Here is a 14,265-nt window from a genome sequence, read left to right on the forward strand (position 1 = left end):
GGTAAAACTCAGCGCGAAAATTATGACATTTTTACCGACGACAATTTTCGTCAGTAAAAGTTGTTTTTTAGTTTTTTACCGATGAGCATTTTCGTCAGTAAAACTCCGTGCCAAAATTTTTGACTTTAAAAATATAACATTTTTACCGATGAAAAGTTTTGTTTGTAAAAACATTATTCCCGACGGTTTTAGTTTGTCGGTAAAACTCCGCATGAAAATTTTCTTAGTAAACAAATATGAAACTTTTACCGACGAAAATGTTCGTCAGTAAAAGTGGTTTTTTGGTTTTTTACCGACAAACATTTTTGTTGGTAAAACTCCACGCCAAAATTTTCGCCCTTAAAAATATAACACTTTTATCGACGAAAATTTTCGTCGGTAAAAATATTATTCCTGACAGTTTTAGTTCGTTGGTAAAACTCGGCACGAAAATTTTCTGAGTTAAAAATATGACACTTTTACCGACGAAAATTTTCGTCAGTAAAAGTGGTTTTTTGGTTTTAAAACTCCGCGCCAAAATTCTCGACCTTAAAAATATAACACTTTTACCGATGAAAAATTTCATCAGTAAAAGCGGTTTTTTGTGGAAAAATGTTTTTACCGATGAAAATTTTTGTCAGTAAAACTCTTACCACAAAAGTTTTAAAAATAGAGCAAAAATTTTCTATCTTAAAATTTGTAATAGTTCTAACAACAAAAATTTTCGTCAGTAAAAACATTTTTACCGACGAAAAAAATTTCATTGTTAAAAGTGTTGTTTTACCAGCGAAAAAAAAAATTTGTCCGTAAAATGCTACTTTTAGAGATGAAATTTTTTCGTCGGTAAAAGCGTTATTTCTTGTAGTGGGAGTAGCAGCTTTGATATTGAGCAGGAATGTGAGGAGGAGATCAAGTGTCAATACAAGACTATACCTGCTATAACATGAACATGAATGATATTTTCAATTATTTGTAATATGTTGGAAGTGGTGTATGCACACTTGAAGAAATGCAATGAATTTTATTACATTTTCTTTGTATTATGCTTTCATAAGACCATATTGTATTATCGTGTTTCTTTATATTCAATTTTGTAATTTCTATTTGATTCTTAACTATCTCACTATACTATTTTTATTCTTTTTCAAAAATTGGACTATATATATGTCATCATCTAAGCCATCAGCCAATGTTTAGGACTACGGTTCCCTAGTCCACTCACCAACGTCCGAAGGAATGAAAATATAATGTCATTTATGCAGGTAAAATTTTTATTACAAAACTAATCGGCTTAGATTTTACCTTTCATGTTGTGGTTGAGATGCAAATCGTGTTCGAAAGTCCTAAATGAGCTCTAACTTCTTTTTCTGGCACTTCTCAATTCAAATAAGAAAACTTTCACCCCGTTCAAACCTCATAAAACTAAAAAGGAAAAGGAAGTAAGATTAAATGCATTGGATGAAGCGAATTTGAAGCTAACCACAAAACATAGTCTAAAAGATGCTTCTAAACAACAACAATATCCTCTAAGACAACATGATGCAGAAACTTAATCGAGCATGAGCATGTAGAAGAAAAACAACAAATTATTTAAGTTTATATCCAGTCCCAGTACATTGTACAAAGCGTTGGGTATTGAGTATAAATCTTCTCACAAACAAAGCTTGAAAAATCTAATTTAATATATACAAGAGCACGACGAAGAACTTTATCCACCTTCTAATTTAAAAGAGGTGAACCAGTATATATATGAAGATTTAGATAGTAGTTCAAGCGAAAGTGCTCGATTCAGTTCAGATGCAGGAGGATATTAAGTTGATTATGTGACTTGTGAACATTGTAAATTGTCTTGTAAAGGATCCAGTTTAGATGCAGGAGGATATTAAGTTGATTTTGTGACTTGTGAACATTGTAAATTGTCTTTTATTTTCAACTCTACATATATATGATGTTGATCAGATGTTGATCAGTTCGTAAATTGAGTTTTATCTTTTATACATTGAATTTTATGTACAAATTCGAAAGCTTGAGCTTGAGCTAAGCCCGAACTTGGCTCAAACTTACTAAATCTGTGACCAAATTGAGCGAACCGAGCCGAGCCAAACTCAAGCTCAATTAGTCTGATGGCCAAGCCTAGCTGAATTGTGCCAAGCTCGATGCGGTTAGGATCGGTTTCCAACTATAGGTTTCACTGGTAACGTACAATCTGTGGTGTATCACTTTTCTAGGGATTGCAGACCATTACCGAACCCCCACGCAACAGGCACCATCACAGGTGGGAACACGTCACGTGCTAAGACATCCATGTCGTCGGTCATGTTTGCTGTATTGTGTTGACGATCCAGCTCAAATTTCAAGGGGAGTGGAGTAGGTGTTATCCTTACTATATGGGTCCACCTTAATAAATGTATTGTATATCCCTGCCGTCCATCTGTTTTTTCAGCTGAATTTAGGACGTTATTAGAAAATTTAAACAGATCTAAATATCAGATCAACCACATCAATGGAAACAGTGGTAATTGAGTGCTCACCATTAAAAACTTCCCATCGAGTGTAAAATTATCACTGTTTCCTATATTGTGGTCCACCCGAGAGTTGGATCTGCTTAAATTTTGGGTCCACGTCCTATAATAGGTTGAGAAAATGGATTGACAGCATGAATATATAACTAAGCATCAAGGTGAGCCCCGGGTACCACCTAATCGGCTGCCAATTTCGAGATGGTCATCACTTGAGGAACGGTCGGACGCGGATTAGCTACTGACAGGTTGAACAGCCAGTTCGGCTACTGAAATGACGTCACTAAGTCCTCTTTCCACACCATGATGTATGTGTTGTATCCACACCATCGATCCATTTGGAGAGATCATTTTAGGGCATGAGAAAGATAATGAAGCAGATCTAAAGCTCAAGTGGACCCACCACCATAAACAGTGGGAACTGTGACACCCACCGTTGAAATCATCCAATGCTCACCGTGATGTTTATTTAAGATCTAACTTGTTCTAAGTTAACACAAATAAGGACAGAGTAAGCAAAAATATTAACATGATGGAAAACTTCTATAGCTCTCAAGAAATTTTTAATGGTAGGCTTTGAATTTCACTTTTTTTAAAAAAAAATTTATTTTATGAGTCGACGTGAGCTTTGAATTTGCCTTTTTCTTTAGTCTATGCTTTAAAATAACCTCTGAAAAAGAATGAACGGTGCAGGCGTAGATACAACACATACATCATGGTGAGGCTTACGTAACTTAGTGACGTCACTTCACAACAAGCAACCTGGATGCCAGTAGCGAATCCGCATCCCTAATGGACGCGGACTGCATCCTACCCAGCCGGTCTCTAGCCGCGAGCAGGCAGCTCTGTGGGTCAGCCTACCATGATGTATCTATTTATCCAAGCCATCTATCCTTTTTCTCAGATCATTTTAGCATATGAATGCAAAATCGAGGCAGATCCAACGCTCGAGTGAACCATACCAAATAATAAACTTGGTTGCATTAAATGCACCAGTGATATTAAATGCAAAGAGTCATCTAGCTGTGGCCCATTTAAGCGTTGGATCTGGTTCAAGCTTATGCTCGTACCTTAAAATGATTTGAGAAGAAGAATGAAAGACTTGAATAAACAGATACATCACAGTAGGCCTGCCCATGGAACTACCGGTTCAGGGCTGGAGATGCGCAGGGTAGGACGCAATCCGCGTCCATCCCGAACACGCTCTAAGGCCGCCGCAGGGAAGTCCCACATGTTCCTGCGTCGGATGCTAGTTGGGCCCATTAAAATGAGATGGATCAAAAGCTGAAAGTGGACAACATAATTGGAAAATGCATGGAAAGAAATGCCTACTGCTAAAACTTTCTCAGGGTCCATCGTAATATTTATATGCCATGCAAATTATTCATAAGGTCGAACTTACCACTGAGTGAACTGAGAAAACAGATCTAAAACTCACCTTCCAATGTTTCAAGAGCTGGTCCACCTAAGAATTGAGCCAGCTTCGTTTTAAAAATAATACATTAAAATGAGCTTTCAAAATGGTTGTACGGTGTGGATGACCACAGTTAGGGGTCCCACCCATTCAAAGTACTTTTATTTACACACGCATTCACACCCCCACACATACTCACACACTCATGCCACAGTGAAATTTCACAAGTACTTGAACCCATGAACAGGCATTGAAACTCTTCTGAATCTACGAGTAAAAATGTATCACGCAAAGTACCCTTGACAGTTCTTCTTACTCAACTGGCCATCTTGATAGTGCCACGTGGTCTAATAATCGATTCCGTCACTCAATAAAATCCCACGATGTACGGTCACCCTTGATTCGGTCGCTAGCCAATCTACTTTATATGTTTTCAACGGTTCACACTTACTCCGCATGAGCCTGTCTTCAAACCTGGACATCTATGGACGAGCGGGAATCCCGGATATATTTGGTTTATCCAGGGCACTTTTATTAGCGTGGGAAACGACGTCATTTGCATGAAATCCGCACCGTCCGTCACATATACCACCGACGTCATTTGCGAGGTGGGTGAGACCCTGAGTGTAGGGCCCATCTCGATGAAGTCATCGTATATCCACGCCGTCCATCTATTTTTAGAGCTTACTTTAGTATATAGATAAAAATTTCAGGTGGACTACACTGGAAACAGTGGTCATTGAACGCTCACCATTAAAAACTTCTTAGTGTCCACATGGAACATCCAACCTCTTGACAAGGTCACACACACACACATATATATATACACACGCAACTATCAGCTTGATCAACAGTTTATTTGGCCTATAAAAGATTTTAATGGTTAATAACTATTATTTCCTGTGGTGTGATTCGCCTGAAATTTGAATCTGGTTCAGTTTGGGACCGTACACTAAAATAAGCGGTAAAAACAGATGAACGCTGTAGATATACAATGCATACATTGAGGTGGACTGTTACAATCAATGTCTCACCCACATCAATGAGACTAGCCAAGTTACACTCTATACTACATTTGTTGAGCATTCATACTAAAATTGAGGTGATTTAAGGCTCAGGTAGGCCAGCCCAAAAAATATATACCTAAAACTCATATGTTTACTCGACTGAATTTGAAATTACTGTATCTTTTGGGTAATCATTTAACCTGATGGAATGGCATATAAACACTACGGTTGGTACTACTAAGACTGTCAATGGGCTGGGCCTGTGTAGGTCTTGGGTGGGATTTTGAACTGTTTTGGGCTGGGTGTCGGGCTGGCCTTATTTAAAATTCTAATTTTTCAGGCCCAAACCAGGTCCATTGACAACCCTAGGTCCTATATGAAATACACGAATTTAATAGGTGTTCCATCCCTGTTGTGTGGCCTACCTGAATTTTGTATAATCATAATTTTTGGGTTGAATGATTAAAATGAGACAGCTTAATTGAAGGACAGTATGGATGTCAAAAAAATTCATCCACGTGGCTTGTGGTTTATGTAAATACCCTTAACTTACGCAACCCTAGCGTGTCTCACGGGTGCGAATAAGCTGTTATCCGGGTAACATCTCTGTAGGTGTTGTGGGAAATCGGATTGCGTACTGAGTTACTCTGTTGGGCCCACCCTGAATGTATGTGGTCTATCCACGCGGTCCATCCGTTTTTTCATCTAATTTAAGTGGTTGAACCCAAAATTAAAGCATATCTAAAGATCAAGTGGATCATATCACTGGAAACAGTGGGGATAATGATTTCCACCGTTGAAACATTCTAGGCCCCAAAGTGATGTTTATTTGTCACCCAACCTGTTCATAAGATCATACGGACGTAGATGAAGGGTAAAAATAAATATAAGCATGATCCAAAACTTCTGTAGCCCCCAAGAAATTTTCAACAGTAAATGTTCAATTCAACTGTTTCATGTGGTGTGGTTTATTTGAGCATTGGATATGCCTCTTTTTTTCTTTTTCTTTTTGGCTCCGGCCTAAAATTATCTAATAAAATATATGAACGTAGCGGATAAAATACATGAATCATGGTAGACCTCACAGAGTTTACTCGGTACGCTAGCCCAGTGAGTAACTCAGTACGGAATCCGCTTCCGTGTTGTGGCAACCAATTTTCAATTTCTTTTATGTATATCCACGCTGTCCATCTTTTTCCCATTTCATTTTAGGATGTGATACCAAACCTTAAGAAAACCCAAATCTAAGGTAGACCATACCAAGAGAAATAATAATAAATTACCATTAAAAATATTTGATGAGCTAGAAAAGTTTGGGATTAAGATGATCTTTGTATTTTCCTTTCATCTAGGTTTTTCCTAATATTATGAACAGGTTGGATGGAAAATAAACCATACAAAGACCTTACAATAGGACCTTAGGTATTTTTAATGGTGAGGCACTCAATCACCACTGTTTCCTGTGGTGTGGTCCTCCTGAGATATGGATCTGCTTAATTTTTGGAACCACTTCTTAAAATGGTCCGAAGAAACTGATGGACTGCGTGGATATACAATAGATCATCAAGGTGGGCCCCACGGCAGGGGAACACCCATTAATGTGTTACCCGGGTAACAGGTAATCCTCTCCCGTGTCTGACGTGGATGGTTATATTTTCGTCCTTTTGAAACCACGTGGAGGAAAAAAAACAAAAAAAAAGGTTAACTCAAGTAAACGGTCCAAATTACGGATTTCGATGGATCAAATGCCAACTTTTGAGTTTATTTGACTATCTAAAAGTCTATTCGTGCAACTTATTGGACGGTTTAGATCAATGAAAATCAACGGTCCAACTCTAGCAAAGAAGAGTCCACCAATCAGAAACTAAAAAAGTTCAAATGATCTGATCTCGAGATGATGCATGACCTTTCTACAGTATCTCACCATTTGGACGGTCTGATTTGAGTACAATTTAAGAGTGCTTGCATGCGGCCTTGTAGTTGGTGAAACCAGATCCCCCAAAAGCGGGGCTTTTTTTATAGATGGCCCAAATAGACAACTCACCACTATTAAGCAATCCTAAACGCTGAAAACAAAGAACCATCCACGTACGGTGCAGTTTCATATCATTACCTGCAGCCCCATGTGAAGGTAACTGGCAATGAACGGTTGAGATGAACCTTTGAGTTCGTCGTTTGCCTAACGATGGGCCAGTGCCAGTCAAAATCCATGCCTAAAAAATTCTCAGTCATCCACCTGAGTCATCTTCTTCTGATGAGAATCTGCGAGATAGTTTGGTGAGAATTCCATCAAGCAATGGAAAGTCAACATCTTCTTGTCCTTTTATTTGACGGAAAATAGGATATTAGCGGATTTGGTGAGACCCTGGCCTCACGCCGAGACAGTGCGGCCATTGCCACGGGCCCACCTTGTTGCATGTATATGCATGTATCTACGCTATCGGTTTGCTTTTTAGGTCATTTTAGAGAATTATACTAAAAATGAAACAGATCTAATATTGGAACATATGAAAAGAAATATCAGTGATTGACCGTCTTAACATTAAAAATTTCTTAGGGTGCACCTTAATACTTTGGCGGTGTTTATTTACCATCCATTGACATCACGTAAGGTTAGATAAGCATGAATGTGTTGTAAAAATGTTGAATATATATATATATATATATATATATATATATATATATATATATATATATATATATAAATAAAATTTTATGATTTAAACGGGGAGAGACCCAAGAGAAAAATTGAGTTTATATGAAAAATGTGGAGTACCATAATATTTATTTGTTTGATTCGTGGAGTATTGGGGCATGCAAGCGGCCCACATGCACGGTTTTAGTCTCGGTGTGAAGGCATGGGCACGAGCATGTGAGGCATACAGTGGACTCATAACAGTTAGAAAGGTTCATACAAACCTTAGCATGAAGAACTCAAGAAATAGACCAGTGCAGTGGTCTATAATTCTCTTTTCTCTTTTTATTACTATGATTTTATATTTTTCTTTATTTGTTAGAAATTTGTCTATTAAGTTCCATTCATGAGTTTTCGTATTTGCTGAATGCAGGTCCACACTCAAACTCATCGTATTCTATAAGTTGTTTACCTGAAACCTTTCAACATTCTCAAACTGATTGAAATTGTGTAAATAATATTTTAAGGACAGCGTACTCTTATGTGTTTTAGCCTATACTTATATTTTTCGATTTAATTATTTACAGAAAATACAAATCTGTATTGTTTTTTACAACAGAACGTAAGAAAAAAAAAAAAAAAAACAAATATCAACTTGAAATAAAACTTTTGTTGTCCATTAATGATGAATCACCACTGTTTCTAATGATATAGTCTTTCTCATAATTAGAAATATGCTTCATTTTTTGATAATACCTTAAAGTGATATCGAAAAACGTATAGAGGCGTGGATACATAATAAATACATCAAGGCAGGCCTCATTGTAACCACACGGTGGGTGAGGCCGGGGTCTCACCTAATCCACTCTCCTCTCCCATCACGAAACGTACTCGAGAATCCGTACGTGGGGCTGTTTTTCCATGATCCAAGCGGTTGAATTGATGGGTCTTGTCTTGGATCAGGAAACCTTTTGAAATCATATATATTAGAGAACTTAACCCTTCGATCAGCAGTGGCCCGCATTCAACTGAAATTACTCCAAAAATGCATTCTGGACTCGGATTGCATAGCGTAGAACACAGCACCAACCTAGGTATCTTTTGAGGTGACAAAGCTCGGTCAGCCCCACCATGATGTATGCTTTATATCCACACCGTCCATTCATATTTCCAGATCATTTTAGTATATGATCCCAAAATTGAGTCACATCCAAATATCAAGTGGACCACACCATAAGAAACAGTGGTGATTAAGCGCCTACCATTGAAAACCTCGTGGGGGCACAAAAGTTTTAGATCAAGCTGATATTTGTTTTTTCTCTGGCCTGTGTGACCTTATGAACAGGTTGTATGGAAAATAAACCCTTTAAAGGTTTCAACGGTGGGCATCGTGTCGACACTGCTTTCTTTGGTGTGGTCCACTTGAGTCTCGGGTCTACCTCATTTTTTGGGCTAATGCCTTAAAATTATCTGACGAAATGTGTGGATATAGCACATGCATCATGGTGGGGCCACATAACTTTACCACGTCAACACAGCACCGACCCCGGTGCCGTGTTCTATGCTACGCAATACAAGTCCAAATGTTAGAGAGATTTTCCACGCATGCAGCACACATGACGAGACCAGCCCAGACCAGCCACTTCATAGGTGCTGAATATTCTCCCTCCTAAACTGTAGCTCTGTTGAATTCTGATGAAAGGGTTTCTATAATTCCTCCAAAGTCAGGAAGCACCCAATTCCTGAATCCGACGTATTCATACAAGATCCTGACCGTTCATCCGCTGGGAATTGCTGTGGATCAACCATAACCCAAAAACCACACTGCTCAGATGATCATATCTGCCGATTGGAGGATTTCGGGAAATTGAATATGGGCCATTGATTAAAAATTTCTAACCGTCCAATTAACGTCCTGAAAATTTGGTCACTGGCTATAATAATCCCACTGAGGCGATTTTTGGATGCCCCATCCATGATAGGCCCAATAAATGACACCTGATATGCTAAGACCACCTGATATTTTTTTATTAACCGTCCAATAAATGGCCACTAATCTGATGTAGATAATTAATCAAGTGTACTTTTGGCTCATTACACATATTAACCGGCACCCATGATGTGACAGTTTAATTAAATAACTTATATGCCACGTATGCAATTTTTTAATTTTTTAAGTGCTTGCTTATCATCAATGGCACTCTGAAAGGGCACTGAAGTTTCTCTCTTACATTATTAATGAAGAATTATCCGATGAAGATTTCTTAATGATAAGGTAGAGCGTGACGGACTGGAATATGGTACATCCATCTCTTCACAGTAAACATGTTTTATTTCATAAGGTTCGTAGGTCACCGACCGATGGATAGGATGATCTGGTCCATGTTTATTTTGATCCATTTGCTAGCCACAGTGGGGGTATTTTGACTGTCGGTCGCAACTGATAATCACCCTTCCATGTGCAATGTGGAGAGATTGATCTACCATAATATTCCAGTTCCTCCAGCTACTATGTATCACCTCCTCAAAAACTAATCATTATGCTTTAACTAATGAAGAATTATTATTGAAATTTCATTTCTCATACATGATACTTACAGTAAAATAAAAAAATAAAATTGAGTAGATGAAAAAATTCATATTATATGTATGGGCTTCTCCTATGCTAATCTCATGTGTTATTTTACTTACACATAATAACATAAGCATATCAATAATCAAATAATCAAATAATCAAGGCTGGTAAGAAAGCCATCATTGGTGCACTTTATCGACGTTGGGATGCCCTTCTCCGGGGCTCGGCCCGGAATCTTTAATCCCTCCGATAGTATTCGCAGTCGTGAACTTATGGCCCCTGCCTCCTGGACTTGGCCCAGTGTTCTTATTCCCTCCTAGAGTGTTGGCATTCATGAACTTGTGGCCCCCGCCTCCTGGACTTGGCCCAGACTTCTTATTCCCTCCTACAGTGTTGGCATTGGTGGACTTGTGGCCCCCGCCTCCAGGGCTTGACCCAGAGTCCTTAATCCCTCCTACAGTGTTGGCATTTGTGAACTTATGGCCTCCGCCTCCCGGGCTTGGTCCAGAGTCCTTAATGCCTCCTACAGTGTTGGCATTAGTGAACTTATGGCCCCCACCTCCCGGGCTCGGTCCCTCCTTAATACCTCCTAGAGTGTTGGCATTCGTGAACTTATGGCCCCCACCTCCTGGGCTCGGTCCCTCCTTAATCCCTCCTAGAGTGTTAGCATTTGTGAACTTATGGCCCCCACCTCCCGGGCTCGGTCCCTCCTTAATCCCTCCTAGAGTGTTGGCATTCGTGAACTTGTGGCCTTCGCCTCCCGGGCTTGGTCCAGAGTTCTTGATCCCTCCCAGAGTGTTCACATTCGTAGACGTATGGCCACCGCCGCCAGGGTTCGGACCTGAACTTTTGATAGATCCTAGAGAGAATTCATTAGCGAAATCAACGATGTCGAGGATGAACCCACGGTTGAAGGGCCGAGATTGGGCCGCAATGAAGATGGACCCCAGCAAGAGAAGAAGAAGATTTACGGTCTGGATTGCTTTAGCCATGTATGAAAATGTTTATGGGTAAGGGCGGATGTTGTTGAAATGAAGGATGTTAAAAAATCTGGTTGTGAGGTTGTCTATTTATAGTTGATGGTCGTGCAAATCCACATGTGGTGGCGCCACCTCCATGCATGGTGCGTGGAACCATCGTGGGTGTTTCGCAGTTAATACCTTTGGAAAGAAAATTGGAAATTTTAGTCCAAGTCGAAGAAATGAAATTAAACTTTGATACTCTTGCATAGTGTGATAGATGATAGTCAGGCACTTAGAAATTATTTAGGAACTGCATTTGTGGCATATAAATACTCAAATTAAACCGTTAAAATTATTTTAATCAAAATATATGTATCATGAACCGTAAACACAAGCTTATTTGATGGTTTCACTGTCAGATCAGTGGAGATTTATTGATCCAATGAATCCTATTTTCACAATCAAGTTCCATGAATCAAAGTCTAAGATTGTTCAAATAATCTGACCTTGGGCTTGTGAATTAGCGAGAGTGGACACCACAATCCAGTCGGTTTTATTTGAATTAACATATATGACGCGTGTAAATTTTCTGAGTGCCTGTGTATCAAGCGTCGTACGCAGGCCGAGTATCATACAACTCAAGAAAGAAACTTAATGCAGTGGGTTGAAAGTATTTTTTGATTTTTTTGAATCCGCCCACCGCAACGTAAGCGCGAGCCATGCTTCCTTTGACTAGAATATACAGGTTTTGAGTTTCATCATCCACTGTACAAGGAGCGACTTGTACACAACACGACCGTCATTATCGCCAGATACATAGTGGATGGAGAGTAGCCCTGAAATCAGGCTCATTGAACAATCTTGACCATCTGATTTCAGTCAATGAGTTTGGACCGTTAAATTGGATGGATGGGATTGTTCCAAAGAATTTTTTAATTTTTATTTTTTTTTAATTTAAATTTTCTATTTTGGGTTGTTTACTGTTACCAGATTTGGATGGTTTGGATTGATTCCGTATGATTCCACTGTCTTGGTTTTAATGGGTTTTGACCGGACTCTTGTGTTACGGCGGGGTTTTGGACCATTGCTTTCTTGCCATGTGTATATATTGGTTTGGTAAGAATCATTATAGAATTCTAACAGTCATGGATTCTGGTTGGTGGGGTATGGGAAAGTGGGACCTACTTAGGTGAGGGAATGCTGTTTGATGTGCTCTATTAAATGAAGCACGTGAGCTGAACGTGATGGTCCAAACCAGGGAAGAGAGAAAAAGAGCGAGGAGGGGACCATGGTCCAATATTTTTTATCCAGTCGTCCATTTATTTGGTCCATGTGTAGTCCACATCATTTAATAGCTGCCTTATTTTTTGACCAGAGAATGTAGGGCTTGCTTGATCAATGTCTTGGATCTCGCACGCGGTAGGGCCTACTTGATCAACAGATTGGATCGCATACACGTGTCACTTTGGAGATTCAAGATGACTACGTGCCTCGACACCTTATTAAGATATTATATTTCCAAATGAATTAGTTTTAACGTGTGGGGAAAAGGCCTGGCACGGAGAAAGCGACTCAATTTTCATTCCAGGGAAGTTGTTCGATACTCTGGCTGTATGAACCTTCATGCGCATCCACTTAAAAATAGTGCACGTGGCATATATTAATTCAAGTAAAACCGTTTAAATTGTGGAACCCATAGGCACTAAGCTACAATCCAAAACTTAGATTGGTTGGACAATCCTAACCTCTGATTCATGGATACCTGTATAAAACCATTGAATTTTTTTCATTTTAACTGTCCAGTAAGTGTCCACCAATCTGATAGTGATATAAATAAAATAGCATACATTTTGGTACAAGATACATCTACAATGGTACACATAACTTGAATGGTTTAATTCGAATTACTTATATGACACGTACAAATTTTAAGTAATCTAAATGCATGCATATCATCCATCACACTCTCCAGAGTATCAAACTTTTTCTCATTGTCTAACATGTTAGAATGTATTAAATTGGTAGTGAAGTAAAAAACTCCCTAAATCATTATCACATTGCGTTGTATTTCAACAAGCATACAACGTTTCTATTTTCTGCTTATGTGTCACTTCAGTGGAACATCCTGCCGTTAAAAGGGTGGATCATACCTGAAAATCACACAGTAGGTGAGAAAATTAAACAATCATGCATCTGGTGGGCCACACACATACGTTGAGATCAGTCAAACCATTGGTTGTACATTGACTTCACTTTGTAACCCTGATCGATGGACCACCAAGGTTTTGGTCCGACATGATCATTATGATGTGGGCCACATTTTGCACGGCTGGGATGTTATACACGAATGATACTTAAAAAATAGAAGCGTTGTATGTTAAGTAAGCATGAAACTTTGTATATGACAATTTCTCCATAAAACCTTCATTGGCTCAGCTGAATTTTCTGCTTGGGTCTCGTTTGGATGGGCGGCTCCAATCCATATCACGACGAAACGTCGATGTCAAAACTGGCACGTGGCTATTGTAGAATAGCATGCAACAGCTGCAATACGGAATTCACAGTCATACCACCAAGGAGAAGCACCCGGATTCGGTAGTGACCCCTCCCGTACGAAATCTCGGTGCTAGTCGGTGATGTGGGCGCCACCATGACGTATGTGTTTTTTCCAATCCGTCCATACATTTTTCAAATTCATTTTAGGGGTCTATACCAAAAATCAGGCAGATCCAAATCTCAGGTGGACCACGCGACAGGAAACAGTGTTGATTGAACGTCCACCGTTAAAAACTTTTGGATCCAGCTGATTTTTATTATTTTATTATTTTCTTATTTACCTTTATCCAAGTCTACGTGACATAATCAACAGGTTGGATGGCTGAAAATTTTTACGGTGGGCCCTATGAAAATTTTAAGAATAGTTTTTCAATTGCTACGGTTTCCTGTGGTGTGGTCTACTTGAGATTTGGATCTGCCTCAATTTTTGGGTCATAACCTGGGAGCTGAAAAAATGAACGGATGGAATGGATAACACACATACGCCATGGTGGGCCCACAGCGCCAACCTCGGTACTCGAGGGCTCACTACCGAAATCGAGTCCCAAGGAGAATTGCAGTGTCGCCCTTTTAAATACGACGTAGAGATGATCGGAAGCGGATTGCGTCCTGCCCCCG

General features: G+C 39.3%; 1 protein-coding gene across 1 annotated transcript; it reads right to left on the reverse strand.

The window, feature by feature from the left end:
• Nucleotides 1–10,114: 10,114 nt before the first annotated feature.
• LOC131228950 (uncharacterized) lies at nucleotides 10,115–11,156 on the reverse strand. Its single transcript, XM_058224784.1, has one exon. It carries the CDS (start codon nucleotides 11,119–11,121, stop codon nucleotides 10,309–10,311), a length of 813 nt encoding a protein of 270 aa, XP_058080767.1. The 5' UTR covers nucleotides 11,122–11,156; the 3' UTR covers nucleotides 10,115–10,308.
• Nucleotides 11,157–14,265: the final 3,109 nt, after the last annotated feature.

Source organism: Magnolia sinica, chromosome 16 (assembly GCF_029962835.1).
Source record: "Magnolia sinica isolate HGM2019 chromosome 16, MsV1, whole genome shotgun sequence".
NCBI classification, from domain to species: Eukaryota; Viridiplantae; Streptophyta; class Magnoliopsida; order Magnoliales; family Magnoliaceae; genus Magnolia; species Magnolia sinica.